The 16,925-nt window shown below is 53.0% G+C and overlaps 1 protein-coding gene across 1 annotated transcript; it reads right to left on the minus strand.

Annotated features, from left to right (window-relative positions):
• Window positions 1-6,670: 6,670 nt before the first annotated feature.
• On the minus strand, window positions 6,671-8,123 carry LOC125759649 (polycystic kidney disease protein 1-like 3). Its single transcript, XM_049418672.1, has 2 exons — window positions 7,375-8,123; window positions 6,671-7,166 (listed from the first exon to the last, which is right to left on the minus strand). Exons 1-2 carry the CDS (start codon window positions 8,121-8,123, stop codon window positions 6,671-6,673), a joined length of 1,245 nt encoding a protein of 414 aa, XP_049274629.1.
• Between the last annotated feature and the right edge of the window lie 8,802 nt (window positions 8,124-16,925).

The following is a 16,925-nucleotide window of genomic DNA, read 5'->3' on the forward strand; positions in this document are numbered from 1 at the left end:
CTCTTGTGTATGTGTACAACTAGAGTTGTATTGTCTACTAGATAAGAGCTGTCTTCTATGCCGTCTTTAAGTATGTACCGATTGCTCAGTGTTTGTATACAATTAACGCCACTTTTTCAGAATGTACTTATTGAATTTTGCCTCGAGACCCCTACAGGCATTTCTGCCTCCAACCATTCTTACACGTTCTGACAAATATGCCGCTGTATAAACGTGAAACTGAAAACTGTATTGTGTATCCAAGAACTGATGCCCTTCTGCTTTGGTCTCGTATGAGACTGGCAGTATCGAAAATAAAATAAAATAATAATAATAATAATAATAATAATAATAATAATAATAATAATAATAATAATAATAATAATAATAATAATAATAATACATGCGGTTTTACGTGCCAAAACCACGATATCGTTATGAGGCACGCAGAAGTGGTGGGCTCCGGAAATGGCGACCATCTGGTGTTAACGTGCACTGACATCGCACAGTACACGGTCGTCTGGCATTTTGCCTTCATCAAAATTCGATCGCCGCGACTGGGATCGAGCCCGCGACTTTCCGGTCAGCAGACGAGTACAATAACTACCGTACCATAGAGGCGGAAGACAAGAATTTGTGAGGACAATACGACGAAAGTTTACAGCTTCCTGCCTGAGGGTAAGCGTTTGCGTTCGCATAACCTCTATAAAAGTGCACTAACCGAAAAACTTTAAATTGTACAGATATTTCGTGCAACCCTGGCCACTCGTAGCAGTCGTCAATGTCAGCGATTTGCTGGCTGCCGATTATGCAAAGAGGCTAGTTGCATCGCTCTGTTGCGAGTTTTGTTCACGCCCATTACAGAGAGTTCACAAAAAGAAAGACGCATCCGTCGAGTTCAGCAAGCGTAATAGATGCAATCGATCAACATAACCGCCCCGCAAAATAACATCCGTGCTCCTCATGGGACAAGGGTAGCTGGAGGAGGCGAAAATAAAAATAAACGTTGTTCAGACAACTGTTATCAGGTAACCGGGCGCTTGCTTACTCCGCTAATGGTTTCGACAACCAGCCAAGCATTAATTCGCTTTGTGATTATCTTCCTTTCCTCTATGTTCCTCTTTCTTGAAGAAATATGCAGGCGTTGTGCCCCGTTGTGCGGCGTGCCTCATGAACTCATGCATTGTGGTTAAGGTATTTTCAAACCGGGAATTTAGCCTTAGTTTTGGGACTGTTGTGCTCTGCTACCCCTACCGCAGTGGTGCGTTGTTGCGGCCCCGTGGAAAGGTACCCGCTCATATGTTGCAGGCAAGCCTTTGTTCTAATCACTGTAAGGGCTAGGCTTTCTCGATACGTATTACGCGTGGCCTTGGCATCGATGCTGTATGACAGATAGTTCTAGTCACGTATGAGTAGACAAAAAAAAAAGAGCTCCTCATTGTAAAGAAAAATGAAAACTCAAGACTGGGACTTCTTGGAGTACTTACGGCGGTGGAAAACGTCGGTACGTCCGATCAGACGACGAGCGATTGCTGTTCAAAGCTCCTGTGTAGCTTCGGTACGACGCTAGGTGGAAGGCCAGAGACGGAATGAATCCCGCTAGCTGCAAAGCAATAAAACAGCTGCGAGGTGTAGTCACCCTGACAGGCCGCGAGGCACATCAGCGGATGCATTGAGCCGGGAACACCTACCCCGGGGGTCGCTCGTTTTTATTTACTTTTTTTTCTACTTTCCTTTCTTTTTAAATTTAAGCGATCGCACACGCTCGATTGGATTGAGAAGCGGAAGAGAACCTGATTTTTAGATCGCCACAGCAGGTCGCAATTTCCGAATGTGTATTACGTGCGGCAACAAGTAATATGGGGAAATTTGAACCAAGAAAAACCTTGTAGGAAAGAAGGAATAGATGTGGCTGATCGAAACTAAAATAATAATATTTATTTTAGGCTACACTGAAATGCTTGTGAGAAATGAAGTCCAAGATCAAGAAGGGAGCCGACAGATGGATACACGGAGTGGGCTTGGTTACAAACAGGAGAAAGTGCCTCAGAACAGGCTGGCCGACGTTTCGATAGGGGACCTATCTTTGTCAAAGGCGCCTTGTCATCCCTGGCGTGTTAGTTTTAAGTAGTTAGTGATGACGTCATGTCCAGCGGTGGCGAGAAGAGGTTCTTGATAGAAAATGGAAAATAGAAAGGTGGGGGAGTGACGCAGTAACTGTCTCTCAGTCGAGGACACCACAACCGCGTCACTTTAGGGGAAGGAGGGTAAAAGGGGAGGAGGTGGTAGGAAAGGGAAGGTCACAACAGGTAGAGGGCTGGGGGCAGAGGAAGCGGGGAGATCCGTCGTTGTCGTTGCTGGTCAGGCGCTAAGCACGGCCTAGAGGCGGTCTGCGAGTTGCGCGGCATCAATGTACTCGAGCACCGCGCGTAGGGCACCGCGAACACGGTCCATGGCTCCGGCCGGGTGCAGCACATCGTTCATGGTCGCGCAGCGTAACCCTTGCTTCCTGAAGGCGCGCGCGAGGTGCTCCCGTTGCGGAGCCAGAGCGGTACAGGAGATGAGGAGATGCTGGAGTGTTTCTTCCTCACCGCAGTCGCCGCATAGGGGTGAGGGAGCACCGCGAAGGCGGTGCCGGTGCTCGGCGGGCCAGACAGAGCCGGTCCACAGTGCGAGCAGAAGGGAGCGCTCCTTTCGGTTTAGCATTCCCTCCGGTAGATAACGCGGGGGGCAGCCGGAGGCTACGCGCGCATCAGGGTGGTTGCGAGCGAGCTCTCGCCGGATGTTCTGGCGTGCTGAATCTGCGGAGTCCGCGTACGTTGTCAGCGGAACCGCGGGGTCGTGTGCAGTCCTCGCCAGGTCGTCAGCAGCTTCGTTCCCCGCGATTCCAATGTGTGACGGTATCCATTGAAGAGCCTCGTCGCAACCGTGTTCTCGCAGTGCGTGCAGTTGAAGGGCTACACGCTGTGCGAGTGGTGGGGCGCGCTCTTCTTTGGCGAGCTGGCGGAGTGCCGACCGCGAGTCCGTGTAGATCGCGGCGCGATCGATGTGCGCCGATTCACGGATGAGGTCAGCAGCGAGGTGAATTCCTACCAGCTCCGCCGTGGTGGAGGACGCAAGGTAGGCGAGCCGGCATTGGCGCTTCAATGCCAGCTGCGGTGCCGTGCAGGCAGCGGCCGCATAATGGTCCTGGAGCACGGAGCCGTCAGTGAAAAACTGCACTCTTCCTTCCAGGTCATGTTCCATTCTTGCAGCGGCTTCTTGTGCGATGGCACAGGCGGGTGTGTTGCGCTTGGAGCGGACCCCCGGGAGCTCGAACCCGATGGAGAGAGGCACTCGCCGAGGAGGGGGAGGCCACGGGGGAATCTTTGGAGCGCTGTCCGCGACGATGACGTCGAATGTGCTGAGTAGCAAGCCAACACGGGAGTCGGGCAGTGCGCGCAACTGAGATATGATGGCTGCTCCATCCGGTGCACGGTTGAGGCGTTCCAGGTGGTAGAGCGCGCGCAATTCGCCTGTGAGTGACGCCGGCCAGGCGCGGGTCTCCGCGAGTGTGTCCGCAATGCGCGAATTGCGCGGAAGTCCGTGGCACATTCGGAGCACTCGGCGGTGGTCGGCGTCGATCGCATGCCACTGGATGGGGCGCAGGGGGCACAGGGGCAGCGCGTAGTGCACCTTGGCTATCCCAATGGCCTCGTAAATGGTCATCGCGAAGGAGGCGGGGCAACCGTCACCTCGCGCGAGTATGCGACGCACATAGCACTCAACACGGCGCATTCCACGGCGTACACGGCCTACCTCGTTGTTCCACTGGAGTCTGTGGTTGATGGTGAGGCCAAGGTAGCGCACGTGTGTTTTCCACGGCAGTGGGACACCGTGCAGTGTGATGGTGGCAGTGGTGCGGCGAGCACTGGCGCGCGGATGCACAAGGAGTGCCTCAGTTTTCGCAGCCGAGATGCGCAGGCCAATGCCGTCCAAGAACCCGGCCACGGCCACGAGAGCACTCTGGAGGCACCGGCGGACGGTATTGGTGTAGCGGGTGGGACCGCGCACATACAGGGCGATGTCGTCCGCGTATATCACCGCGCGCACAGCAAACGTATCACCTTTCGGGAGGCATTCAATGAGAGGTGCGAGGACCAGGTTAAATAGGAAGGGGCTCAGCACACTCCCCTGAGGCACACCGGTGGGGACAGGGCGTGGGGTACTGGACACCCTCCCCACACGGACAGTCAGTGAGCGTTCGGTGAGGAAGGCCTTGATGTACCGGAGGAATTTGCCCTGTACTCCTAGCGCACAAACCGCGTCGATGATAGCAGCGTGTGGTAGGCAGTCAAAGGCCGACTGCACGTCGAGCAGAAGAAGCAGGGCTGTCTCACCGTCGTGCAGTGCCTGCTCAAGCGTGCCGACGACCGCGGCTATGCAGTCGGCTGTGGCGCGCAGGGCACGAAAGCCGCACTGTTGTGGTGGGAAAGTGGCGCGCGCAGTGGCTATCCATTGTAGGCGATGAAGCGCCATCCCCTCCATGGTCTTTCCCGGCACTGAGGTAAGAGAGCTCGGCCGGTATGACTTCAGGTCTCGCGGCGGTTTACCGCGCTTCAGCACCGGGACAACCATCGCTGTACGCCAGCAATCCGGGAGGGAGCCGCTGCGAAAGACCTCGTTGAATGCAGCGAGCAGGAGGTGGCGCTGGCTGTCATCGAGGTTCTGCAGCATGTTGTGCGTGATGCCGTCCGGTCCCGGGGCGCTGCGGTGACGTCTGCGGTTCAAAACACGAGCAAGCTCGTGTTCTGTAAAGTCTGCGTCGCACAGGCAGGCTAGGTGCTCCGAAAGGGCAGCGTCAGACGGCGCAGGAAGCGACAGAACTGGACGGCGGCTTCTGAGATTCTCGGCGCTTACGCGCGTAGGATCGGGGGCTGGGGGAACAAAGGCGTCTGCCAGTAGTTCAGATAGTGCGAGCTCGGTGATGCCGCGCGCCACCGCGATCGCAAGGACGGGGCAGCGAGGGGCCCTAGGGTTTAGGAGAGACCTCATGATGGGCCAGCCGCGGTTGCGGCGGCGGGGGTCACTCAGAGAAGAGCATACGCCCGTCCAGCTTTTGCGCCTGAGGTGCCGCGCTTGTCGTCTGCACACAGCGTCAATACGGTTTTGTTCTGTCCAGTGTTCTGCACGATCGGTGCGAATGGCACGGCGTTGTGCGCGGCGACGAGCAGCACGAAGGTTCAGAAGCTTAATGTCAGGGCATGGGGAGCCGGCTGGAACTACACAACGCGTAGTGGCCATGCGGGCGCACTCAGCAACGTGCGAGAAGTAGTCACTCGCGGGCTGTCGGGAAGAACACAGCTCACGGAAGACACCCCGCCTCACCACATCGTACACTCGCGTCGCCCCGCGACTCGGATGAGTGGGGGAGAGGAGGATGGGGTAGTGATCCGACCCGGCGGTGTCATGGGCTCGTGTCCACGTGTAGGAGCAGCACTGCGACACCAGTGCCAGGTCGATGCAGGAAGGGCGGCTTCCGCGGCGGACGAAAGTTGGCTCGCCGGTGTTTAGGATAACGAGGCCTGCAGTGGCAATCGCGTCCGACAGGCACCGGCCGCGTAGGTCTACCTTCGCGGAGCCCCAGCTGTTGTGGTGCGCGTTGAAGTCTCCACACACGACACAGTCAGTTGATAGCGCCGCGGCAAGGTGTGGCACGAAAGCAAAGTCACAGCTGACGTTCGGACGGACGTACACACATGCCACCGAGGTATCGACACCACCCATGCGAACCGTCACAGCCACGCACTCCACGTCGTCGTCACAGAACCGCAAGCAGGAGATGCACGCGTGTGCGATGGACGCGCGCACATACAGAGCAGCTCGGGGGGCGCCGGGGGCGTGATCGGCATCCGTGCAAGGCACATCCGAACAGCTCTTCTCCGCGCATACTGCCGGGCCGCTGTAGCCAATGAAGCCACGAAGTGAGAGGTCCTCCGCGCGGGCGCGCGTCTCCTGCAGAGCAAGAATGTCAAAGTCGCGCAGAGACCGGTGCTCCGCTAGCTCAGCATGACGGCGGCGCAGCGAACGGCAATTCCATTGCAGGATGCGCGGCCTGGGGCGGTGGTGCGGACTACTCGCCATGCTGGTTCAGAGCCTGGTGTGTGGCGAGAGCCGCCGCGCACAGCGAGTAGGCTGGGGAGCTGGGTGGGAGGAACTCCAGCGCTGTACGCACTGCTGCCGCTAGCACGGCAATCGCCGACTCGCGCCGATCACTGGTGAAATGATCATTGGGAGCTGTGTGTGTTGCCGATGAGTCACTCCCAGAGTGACCGCCGGCGATGTCAGCGAAGAGCACACCCTGCCTGACTGGCTGAGAGGCATGCGTCTGCCTGAAGGAGCTCGGTGCTGAGGCCTTCTTGGCGCCCTGTTGTGGATGTGCCTCATGGTGTCCCGGCTCTCTCCTGGCTTGGGTGCGGGCTTCTGCCAGTTGGCGCTCCCTCTACCAGCGAGGGCAGCATGGTTCTGTGGCGGGGTGTTTGTCGCCGCAGAATATGCACTTCGGTGTTGCCGCCGTGCATTCGGCGGGCTCGTGGGCACCCCCACAGCGGAGGCAGCGCTGGTAGAAAGTGCAAGCCGCTTCTACGTGGCCGTACCGTAGGCAGCGGCCACACTGGACAGGCCGCGGGCGTCGTGGTTTGACGGTACGGCGCTACTTGTAGAGGGCAACCTCCGTGGGTGACTTGCTGCCCTCAAAGCGGACGATGATGTTGTGCCCGGAACGAGAGCATGAGGTCACAGGGAGGTTCGATGAGATGTTCTCCCGGATCTCTTCCTCTCCGAGTGCCGTGTCAATACCGAATATGATGCCGCTGCACGTGTTGTTTGCGGCTTGCCTCGCACGCACAGCGATGCCGCATATGTCGCTGATGCTAAGCAGCGGGTCAAGTGGAGAGCCGGTGGGCGTGTCTGCGGCGACGACGTTGCGTCGGAAATTGACACGGACGCGAACCACACCGTCTACTGTGGCCAGGAACGAGGAGATGGCCTCCTGTGTGGATGAGCGAAAATTTGTTCTCCTGTTCCTGGGCCGGTACAGGACCGTCTCCCCAGGGCCGCTGGCGTTGGCCCGGGGTGCGGGGCGGCGAGGCGCAGCAGCATTCTGAGCACTTGCTTTGTTTTTGGTATTGCAAGGGCACTCTGTGGAGCTGAAACAAGTGGGGCGCACAGAGGGGTGCCAGGGGGGCACCGGTAGGGGGGAGCAGGGGAGAGGCTGCTGCCTCCGTTTCAGTAGTTAGGGTGCCCAATACACAGCTTGGGCGAGTGAGGGGCTGGCTCCTTTTTGGGGGGGCCTCGCCGCTCGCTTGTGTTTGTGCTGCTTGTTGTGTCAGCTGTTTGCTTCCCTTCTTCGCTGACGCCATGACATCAGGGTTGGGGGCAGGAGGGAAAAGGGCTCCCGAGCTGTTTGCGGTGGCCGCGGCCTCTCGAGCTTGTTCAGGTGGGGAGGCAGTTGCTGCGGAGGGGGCAGGTGGGGAACCGGTCGGGCTGCTCTCCGCGGTTGAGATGGCTGGAGGGGAGAATGCCGGGGTGACTTGCGAGCCCGAGGAGGGAGAGGGGAACTCGTGACTGGTGTTCCTGTAGCTCTCTTGGCGAGGGAGGGAAGACAGGTTTTCCTCCAGCTCCGTTTCTCCTTGGTTGCATCCCTTGCCATTCTTGGGAAATGGAGGGATGGCGGGGGCTCCTTCAATGGCGGTGGCAGACGATGTTTGCGGCGAGAAAATGGCGGCGGCCGTCTGCTGTGTTGCCTCGTATTGAGGGGGGACGTCGATGGAAGCAGGGAGATTTGTGCCGTTCGCTGCCTTGCCTGTTTTCGCCCGTGGTGTGCGCCGCGGGAAGGCCGAGGTTTTCGTCGCCCTTCGAGTACGCCTGGGAGTGCTCGGGGCCTCCCCCTTGCGCAGGAAGCTGGTGGCGTCTCTCAGTTTCCTCATGCGACATTTTGCTGTGGTGGTGGTGGCTGAGAGGCGAGGTGGGCTGGCCCGTTGTGCATCCTCCTGTCGCACGAGGTCTGCTGCCTTCTTCACAAGAAGGTCGTAGGCCCTGGAGTGGCTGGTGTTGCCGCTCAAGGTGTAGCCCGGGGGGAAGCCCGGGGGCAGGTTGTCCTCCATCACAGAGGGCGGAAGGGCACCACAGCACGTGCTGTCATGGGAGGCGGTGCATTAAGGGGGACGGGTTAGGGGCCTACATTGAACTTGAAGCCCTAATGAGGGCTGCGCGCTAGGCGCTTGTTCAAGAAAAATAAAATAAAGCACGCACGGGTGGCATGAAAAAGCTATACGAAAGAAAAAACTTGGAGATAGAGCGACCCGGAGACGGAGCAACGTCTGTTGCTGTTGGTAATTTCTGCCTGGAAAGAGAGAAACTCGGAAGCAGAGGAGTGTAGCCCTTGCGACATTTCAAGAAAGTTTGCAACACCGTTCGGGTCTGCCATGTCAGAATTAAAGGAAGCTGCAAAGAAAAAAAAAGAAAGAAAAAAGGGGAGGGGGGTACAGCAAAGCGAGAGGGCGAGTGCAGCCATCACAATGAGCTGCAGAAGGTGGTGATGTTATCGCCATAGGACACAATACGGAACCTCACGGCGACGAGGACGGCGGCAATGAATATGCAGTGTCCATAAATTGCTATCGCAATAAAATCCACTACATGTTGCTCTCCTCAATATGCAGCTATTTAGCATAAAAATATTGAGTGCGAGAAATTATCGCGAAAAAGGAAAGAATAGTAAGTGTATTTTTAATGACAGTTCGATTGAGCCCTGCAACTAAGCATGTTACCTATAGATGCATATTCATGTGTCCACACTTACTGCATGCTAGTCGTGTTTGAATTAAATTAACGCTGCAAGCTGGGCGAGTTGGTATGTTAACATAATGGGATTGACGTGTAGCGTGGCACACGATGGACTAAGAAAGAGAATACACGAGCGCTGACTCACAACTGAGCATTTTATTGCGTGCACAAAGAAAATATACTTTAGGTCACCTGGTGCGTGCCGGATAGACTCGAGAACAGGGGAAGAAGCCATTCAAAAATTCTATTTCTTTTTGATGGAATGCGATAGACGTTTGGCTGACACTCGAAGCAGAGTCTATCTGCATGTAACAAAATATATAGGGGGCCACTTTGTGCTGTATTTTTAGAAAACTTCAAGGAACAGCTGAATGAAAGGAACACAGACAAGCCACACAAGACACGTGCAGTGTAATGTGTTCTTTTCTTCTTTCTTTTTATTTTAATTTGCGCTCAACCTTTTCTAATGATGTTTCGTTTTCTTCGTTTGATGGTTAAGTCCTCTTTTGTGTCACTTTTGACTGGCTTCTTTAGCTCCAGCACCTTGAAGTTCAACGTACAGAATATAGAACGGCTATAGTTTTTCCCATATGTGCGAGGATAACAGTTTCTTGAATTCGTTTAAGTACAAGACAAGTTCGGTGCCATCTGAGGCAAGCTGTTACATATTTCGTGTAGTGCACGGCGAGAAGAAGAATAAAAACATTCAGGAGCCCTTCTGCTACCAGAAAGGAAGTTCTGCCGAATGGAAACGAAATTTCTTTTACGAAATGCGTTATTTTTCATGTGTAGAAACTTTGTATATGACATTTAGAAATCGAGGTTGTTGATGAATATATGTGTACACTCGCAAATATTGCCGTTTGCGAGTAAAATGTCCACACGTGTAGGCATACCAACAAATAAAAGTTACCGCTTTGTAACCTAGAGAGCACAATTGATTGTTTCCTGCTTTCATACCCGCAGCTAGTGTTTTATCGAAGAACTAGAAGCTGTCACTACTTTCTGGGCAGTGGTGTCGATGACCGCTCCCTCACGTACATCACTAACTTAGTAATGTTTTTGGTTCAAAAGTAGTGATCAAAAGAGTATGAGTCACGCTGTAGCCCTTAACGCCTCTCCACCCATCACGAAAGGGCAATGGGAGGAATCCCTCAAAAGCACCAATCTTCCCACTCAACTCCATGCGCCGTCCAGAGGACCCCACGACATCGCTGCGGGACTTCGACTACCGGTACCATCGTGGGCGGAGCCACAACTTGATCTGGGGGGCCTCTACACCCCTTGATCTCAGTTGCTCGGGATTCAAAAAGTCACAGGGTCCCTTATGCATTCACCTAAGGCGACTCGAAGGCGAAAGCCATCTTATTTTTCTTCTCTGTCGATGTACTCGTCCTGCCCCACCTCCCACCGAAAGCTTCCCGCACCTAACGTGATTTTGCACTGCCTCCGTGATCGGACCACCATGGCAAAGCGGTCGTGTCACGATGAGACGTCATAGTCCCGTCATGATGACTGAAGAGACAAACGCCTTCGGTAAAGGACTTAAAGGCTTTAATGCGGTAGAAAACTCATGCTTGACCTGCTGGTCAAACGGGCAAAGCAGAATGTCTCGAAGCTTGGAGCCGCGCGTGAATATGGCAACTTCTTCTTCTTCGGAAGTTGCAACAACCTGCCCCGACCCGCGCAAAGCAATGTTCATGAAAGCCGGTGAACTTCCAAAGGGTAGAGCAACTTGGTAGGTCGTTGCACATGCGTTCCGTCTGCAAGTCTGATAGTACATGACCTTATTTTTTCATCGCGACCAGCGTGGACTTCGGTCACTCTGGCTAGCTTCCACAGTTGGCGCGGTTGTAGGCTGTCTTCAAGAAGTACGACGTCTCCAATGTTTACTTCCGCAGTTGGCTTGTGCTGACGGGATGATCGTAATTCTTGAAGGTATTCTTTTGCCCATCGTTGCCAGAATTCTTCTAGATTGCTCTATCTGTGCTTCCATAATTGGTTCAGTTGCTTTGATGACACTGGGCGCGGCTCGGACGACTTCGGGCTTGGAATCGAAACCAGGCGTTTTCCTGTCATGAAGTGCGCCGGTGTGAGGGGTTCCGGATATCGAACGTCACTGTAAACGTACGCGATTGGCCTAGAGTTCAGCACGGCCTCAACTTTCGTTAGAGTCGTGACAAGTTCTTCTTTCGTGAGGTTATGCTGTCCGACGGTTTTCTTCAAGGCTAGCTTGACGGATCTGACTAGACGTTCATAGAATCCTCCCCACCAAAGTGCTCGCTCGACGATAAACTTCCATTCAATCTTGCTGTTTGCAAAGGTATTTGCGACTTCTTCCGACCGTATGCTTTTCCAGAGGTTGAGCAGTTCTTTCTTGCTTCGCTTGAACGTGAGAGCGTTGTCAGAGTATACGGTCGCAGGAAATCCTCTTCGGGACACGAAGCGGCGAAAGGAGTGCAGAAAGCTGGAAGCAGACATGTCTTCAATTAGTTCGAGATGAATAGCTCTGAAGACCGCGCAGGTGAAGAGTGCTATGTACACTTTCTTGAACGATCGTGTGACCTTGACTAATAACGGTCCTGCGAAGTCAATCCCCACAACTTGAAATGGTTCGGCTGCATTTACTCTGTCGGGAGGTAAAGGAGGGGTTTGTTCCTGAAATGGTTTTGCCTGTTGACGACGACACACTACGCATTCATTGATGACATTTTTGACAAGCTGTCGTGCTTGCAGAATCCAAAACTGTTCCCGTAAGTGGACGAGCGTGTCTCGTACACCAGCGTGCAGGAGTTTGCGATGGTGCTGAGAAACTATGAGTTTCGAGTAACGATGTTTTTTCGGAAGGATGACCGGGTGTCGCTCGGAATAAGGTTTTTGACTGTAGTGAAGACGTCCTGTCACGCGTAAAATTCCGGTGTCGTCTAGGAAAGTCCCGGTATTGCGCAGAGGTGACGTCAAGGAGGGCTGCTCGCCTCTTCGAATTGCCCTTATCTCTTCCGAAACGGCTTCTGCTTGGACTTGGCGCGTCCAGTACATCTCAGCGTTCGCTATTTCGTGGGATGTGAGAAATCCTGTTGCACTGTTGTCATGCTTCAGTTTGTTGACGAATCGCAAGACCCAGGCAGTTGTCCGGTGTAAACGAGTGATGGAACTGTAATTAGCGACAGGAATAATCGGTTGCGCTAACTGTGATGTCGTAGCCAGTGTAGTCAGTGCTTCGTGCACTTCTATGTGGCATGGTTGTCTGTCCTCTTTGGTCGATAGGTCCGAAATTATTCGAACTTGCTGTGGCCAGTATTCCGTGCCTTTAAGTAACCACGAAGGTCCATGCCACCACAATTCTGACGATGCGAGCTGCTCAGCATTTGATCTTCTGGTGATCATATCTGCAGGGTTTTCTTCCCTGGGCAATGGTTCCATCACTTTATGTTTGTAGCAGCTTGAATCTCATCCACTCGATGTCGTACGAATTGTTTCCAACGATGGCTGTCACCTCTTATCCAGTGAAGCGCTATCATAGAGTCTGTCCACAGGTACACGCTGTTGAAGGAGTTAGGGATGGACCGATTGACGTGCTCGTACAGTCTTGATGCGATTAAGCAAGCAAGAAGCTCTAATCTGGCCAGGGTTAGTTCTTTGATTGGGGCTATGCGAGCCTTACAAAGGATGATTGTGGAATGAGACCCTTCTTGATAATCGAAGGTGCACAGGTAGGCGACTGCGCCGTAAGCGGATGGGCTTGCATCAGCAAACACGTGAAGCGTGCTGTTCTTAACCTGTGGTGCCAAATCGTGCAGGTAGAAGCGAGGCAGCTCGATTCCGTAGAGAATAGGGAGCTCATCACACCACCCTTTCCATTCATTCAGGAGTGAAGGCGGAAGAGCAGCGTCCCACTCGACGTTGAGCTTCCTGATGCGCTGAAAGCATATCTTGGCTCTGATAGTGAACGGGGTTAGATATCCTAGTGGGTCGTACAGTCTTGCGGTTGCTTGCAGTATAAAGCGCTTGGTGTCAATTCTGTATTTCACAAAGTCGAGGACAGGTCCAGGGGAAAACGATAGGTTGTCGGTACCGGGATGCCAAACCAACCCAAGAACCTTGAAAACACGTAGTGGTTCGCTGACGGGAAGCTCTTCACAACCTTGCTTGAACTGCACGTGCTTGAGAACAGCTAGTTCGTTTGATGCCCATTTATGAAGTTTCATTGCAGCGGCAGCAAATATTTTCGTTGTTTCTGCGCAGAGCTTGATAGCTTCATCGACGTTGTCGGCTCCAGTGATTATATCATCAACATAGATGCAATCTTGCAGCTTTGCGACGGTAGCAGGGTACTCAGTGGACATCTTGTCTAAATGATGCCGAATAGTTGCCGCAAGAAGAAACGGACTTGAAGTCGTGCCGAAAGGTACCCGTGTCATCCGGAAAGTGATCACCCTTGGGAGCGACTCGTTAGGTACGACAAGTTTCTCATACCAAAGGTATCGCAAGGCATCTCTGTCGTCTTCTTTGATCAAAATTTGCAGAAATGCCTTTTCAATGTCGGCTACGAGAGCGATGCGGTGGCGACGAAAGCTTAACAGTAGGCTAACTAGATCGGCGTTCAGGTTGGGCCCACTGTGGAGAATGTCGTTCAGCGAAATATGCTCCTTTGCATGTGAAGAAGCATCGAAGACGACAGGTGTCTTCGTTGACCTGTCTTCTTTGATCACGGCGTGGTGAGGCATATAATATATTGGGCCTTTTGCGATTGCCGTGTCGTCGACCACTTCGGCCATATTATCATTGGCGTACTTGGAGATGGCCGCGTGGTACATTGTCAATAACTCAGAGTTTCGAAGAAGCCTCCTTGTCATCTGACTTAGCCGCCTTTGTGCTGCGGCCTTGTTGTCATCGCGTAGAATATCCGTCTTCCACGGAAGTCTTACTTCACAGCGACCATTCACTTGGTTGACGGTCTCCTTAAAATATGTCAGAACAGGATCGTCCTCATTCTGTGGTGATTCCATTTCCACGGAGTCAACATTCCAAAATCTTTCGATTGCGTCGTGTATAGGACCAGCTTGTACGTTCAGAACCATGGCTTCCGTGCACAGCTCTGTCAAGTTGGTTGTCGCTGGTCCGTGAACTGTCCAGCCAAAAACTGTTTCCACTGCCCTTAAACCTTGATTTAAAGACCGTGTTTGGCCTGTCACAAGTTCCCAGTAGTGGTCGGCTCCGATTAGAAGCTCTATTGACGTCTCGTTAACGTGACTGGCTGGCAAGTCGAAACCAGCAATTATAAGGCCGTGGTTTGACATTTCTTTCAGTTCGCCGCCTTGAAGTACTGGAACCGGTTGATTGCAAATCTTCTCAATGACAAGTGCATCTATGCTGTATCTTGAGACTTCATTTGTACCCTGGAGGTGCAGCGTAACCTTTCGGAAGCTTCGCTTGTTGTTATGGCCGCCGAAGCATCCCACTGACAAATTTTCGTGGCCTGTCGTTTTGCACTTGAGTCGTTTCGCAAGTCGGCTTGTCACGAACGTTCTTTGACTTCCACCGTCAAAAAGAATGCGCGCGACAGCACTTGTCCGACCGGAGGACACATGTACGATCGCTGTTTGAAGGTAAATCAGTCGTTGCCCCGTGACCGCTGGCATCTGAAGGGGCGTGGCCGCACTCTCAGAATTGGAACTCACGATGCTTGGCTCGCACATGGGTGTCGCGTGTCGTCGATGGCATTTAAGGCAGCTGACCTTTCTGTGGCAATCCTTCGCCAGATGAGATTTCATTGTACATCTGAAGCAGCGCCCATTTTGCTGAAGCTTGGTCTTCTTGTCTGTGATGGTAAGCGCGGCTTTGCAATGTTCGGTAGCATGTTCGTCGCTGTTACAGAAGAAACAGACAGTTCGTGTGTGGTACTCTGAAGTCTGTGCTATTTGTTTCGACATGCTCGATTTGAATGGCTTCTGGTATGACCTGCTTGCTTCAGTTTGTTTAGCTCGCTTGTTTCGGTCCGTTTCAACGCTCCAGGACTCGCAGCGTTCTCGTGCTTCCACTTCTCTGTTGATGAAGTCAAGCAGAGATCGTAGGCTGCTCTGCGATACGGAAGACGTCTGCTCACCTACTACGTCGTTTCCGCTAGACGACGGGTGTTCGTTGGTTTTTTCGCCACGCCGGTAGTACTCGAGGACCAGCTCTCGTGGTAGACTTCGGAGGATGATCGGTTGTAGAACGGTTGAGAACGACTCCTCTGTAATCTTCAATGCCCGGAGACCACGAATATTAGCCTCGATGTCGTCATACAAGCGACGCAATCCGCGTACATCTGCTGTTGACCGAACGGGTTGTGAGTCGATGAGCTGCTCGACGTGGTCTTTGACAATGATGTCTTCCTTAGCGAATCGAGCAATGAGGATGGCCCGTGCATCTTGACAACACCTCGAACTTGCAGGCAGTCCGGCGATAGCAGCAGCGGCGGGGCCTGTCAGCGATGATCGCAAATAGGCAAACTTGTCTACATCCGTCAAAGCCGGGTTCTCGTGGACTACGGTTTGAAACTGCTCCCAAAATAGAGGCCAGTTGCGAGGCGTTCCGTTAAACTTCAAAAGTTCCAGGCGAGGAAGCCTTATGCTGTGACTAGAAGTCGGTGTATCCGCTGCGGTAGAGTTTAGGTGTGGCGGTGCAGGTTCTGCCGATGGCTGCAACTGCAGAATCCGGTACTTCAGTTTGGACGAGTAAGTAACAGCCTTGTCCCCGGCAGCACGAAGGAATTCTTGTTCACTGCCAGTGCCCGTTAAATACGGCTCTATCTCCCGATCAAGATTTCAGCTCGCCGGTGATACCTTCCAACCGGTCTGCGAGTACCTGAAGATCATGCAAGCTTGCTCCGTCATTTGAAACAGCCGCCTCGATTTCATTTACTAGCTTCGTTAAAAGGGTGCGATGAGCTTTGTGCGTGCCTTTAAGCGAGTCCATGACGGTGGTCGGTTGAGTCGTGGCAGTCTGGACGATTGGCCGGTCGAGATAGACGCTTGCTTGCCCTCGGTTACTGTGGATGCCGTCTTTGGATGGCTCCCGGCGGGTTTCGGCACCACTTTGAAGAGACAAACGCCTTCGGTAAAGAACTTAAAGGCTTGAATGCGGTAGAAAACTCATGCTTGACCTGCTGGTCAAACGGGCAAAGCAGAATGTCTCGAAGCTTGGAGCCGCGCGTGAATATGGCAACTTCTTCTTCGGAAGTTGCAACAATGACGACATATTTTGGTGATCTGTGACGTCATCACGCCAGGATGGTTGACATGTGACATCACATCATGCGACGTCACAAATTTGGCGATATTTGACGTCATGACATGGTGACGTCATCACCTGATGATGATTTTTTGCATCACTCGTGTTGGCGCCTCCGCCGCGGGACGCCGGTCACTAGTGGCGTTTGATGAGGCATCTGAGGCTTTCCTCTTAATGAAGTTCTCGTCATGTCAAGTCGAAATTTGTGAGCCGTTTTCTTCTTGTGCATAACTGGCACCTACCTCGCTATTCTGTAACAGGAACTGTGGTATATGTGACACAGGCCCGTTGCCACTTGCTGAAAACCTTGACTATTAAAAAAAACGCCTATTTTCATTATTTATTTTTGGTAAAAACGCCTACTTCACCAAAATTCCGGCAAGGGGGGGGGCTAGGCTTCCACCCCCCCCCCCTTGCTACAAGCCTGAACTGTGACCTCATCTAAGAGAAGCAGTACCTGCACATATCTCAACATGCTTGATGCAGAATCCTTGAACAACCAGGTGTATCGCTGGCGCCAACGTTTTTGAAAATGTGCTTGTCTTCGTCAAGCAGTGACAGCCATGTTTAGCACCGTCTGTGTGTGGGGAGAGAAGGAAAAGAGAGCAAGTGCTCTCTTCTCCTGTAGATGTGTGTTTGCGGGAGAGGGATCAAGGCGTACACATACACGTTACTAAAGATAGCACTTAATGCCTTGACGAAGACAAGTGCCATATTTTCCCGAGACGCCCAGAATGAGCGTGCGTCGTAATATCAACCCTCGATTGGCTTCACTGTATCTGTGTGTCTTGGCTGTGCTTGATATTATAGCACTCATGACACACAAGTTAACAAAGGCAGAAGAA

Source organism: Rhipicephalus sanguineus, chromosome 8, assembly GCF_013339695.2.
Source record: "Rhipicephalus sanguineus isolate Rsan-2018 chromosome 8, BIME_Rsan_1.4, whole genome shotgun sequence".
NCBI classification, from domain to species: Eukaryota; Metazoa; Arthropoda; class Arachnida; order Ixodida; family Ixodidae; genus Rhipicephalus; species Rhipicephalus sanguineus.

Coding starts and splice junctions, on each gene's coding strand:
- LOC125759649 (XM_049418672.1), bottom strand. CDS start 8,123: ATGGAGGACAACCTGCCCCCGGGCTTCCCCCCGGGCTACACCTTGAGC. Junction 7,167..7,374: donor CCCAACCCTGATGTCATGGC/GTCAGCGAAGAA, acceptor CACTTGTTTCAG/CTCCACAGAGTGCCCTTGCA.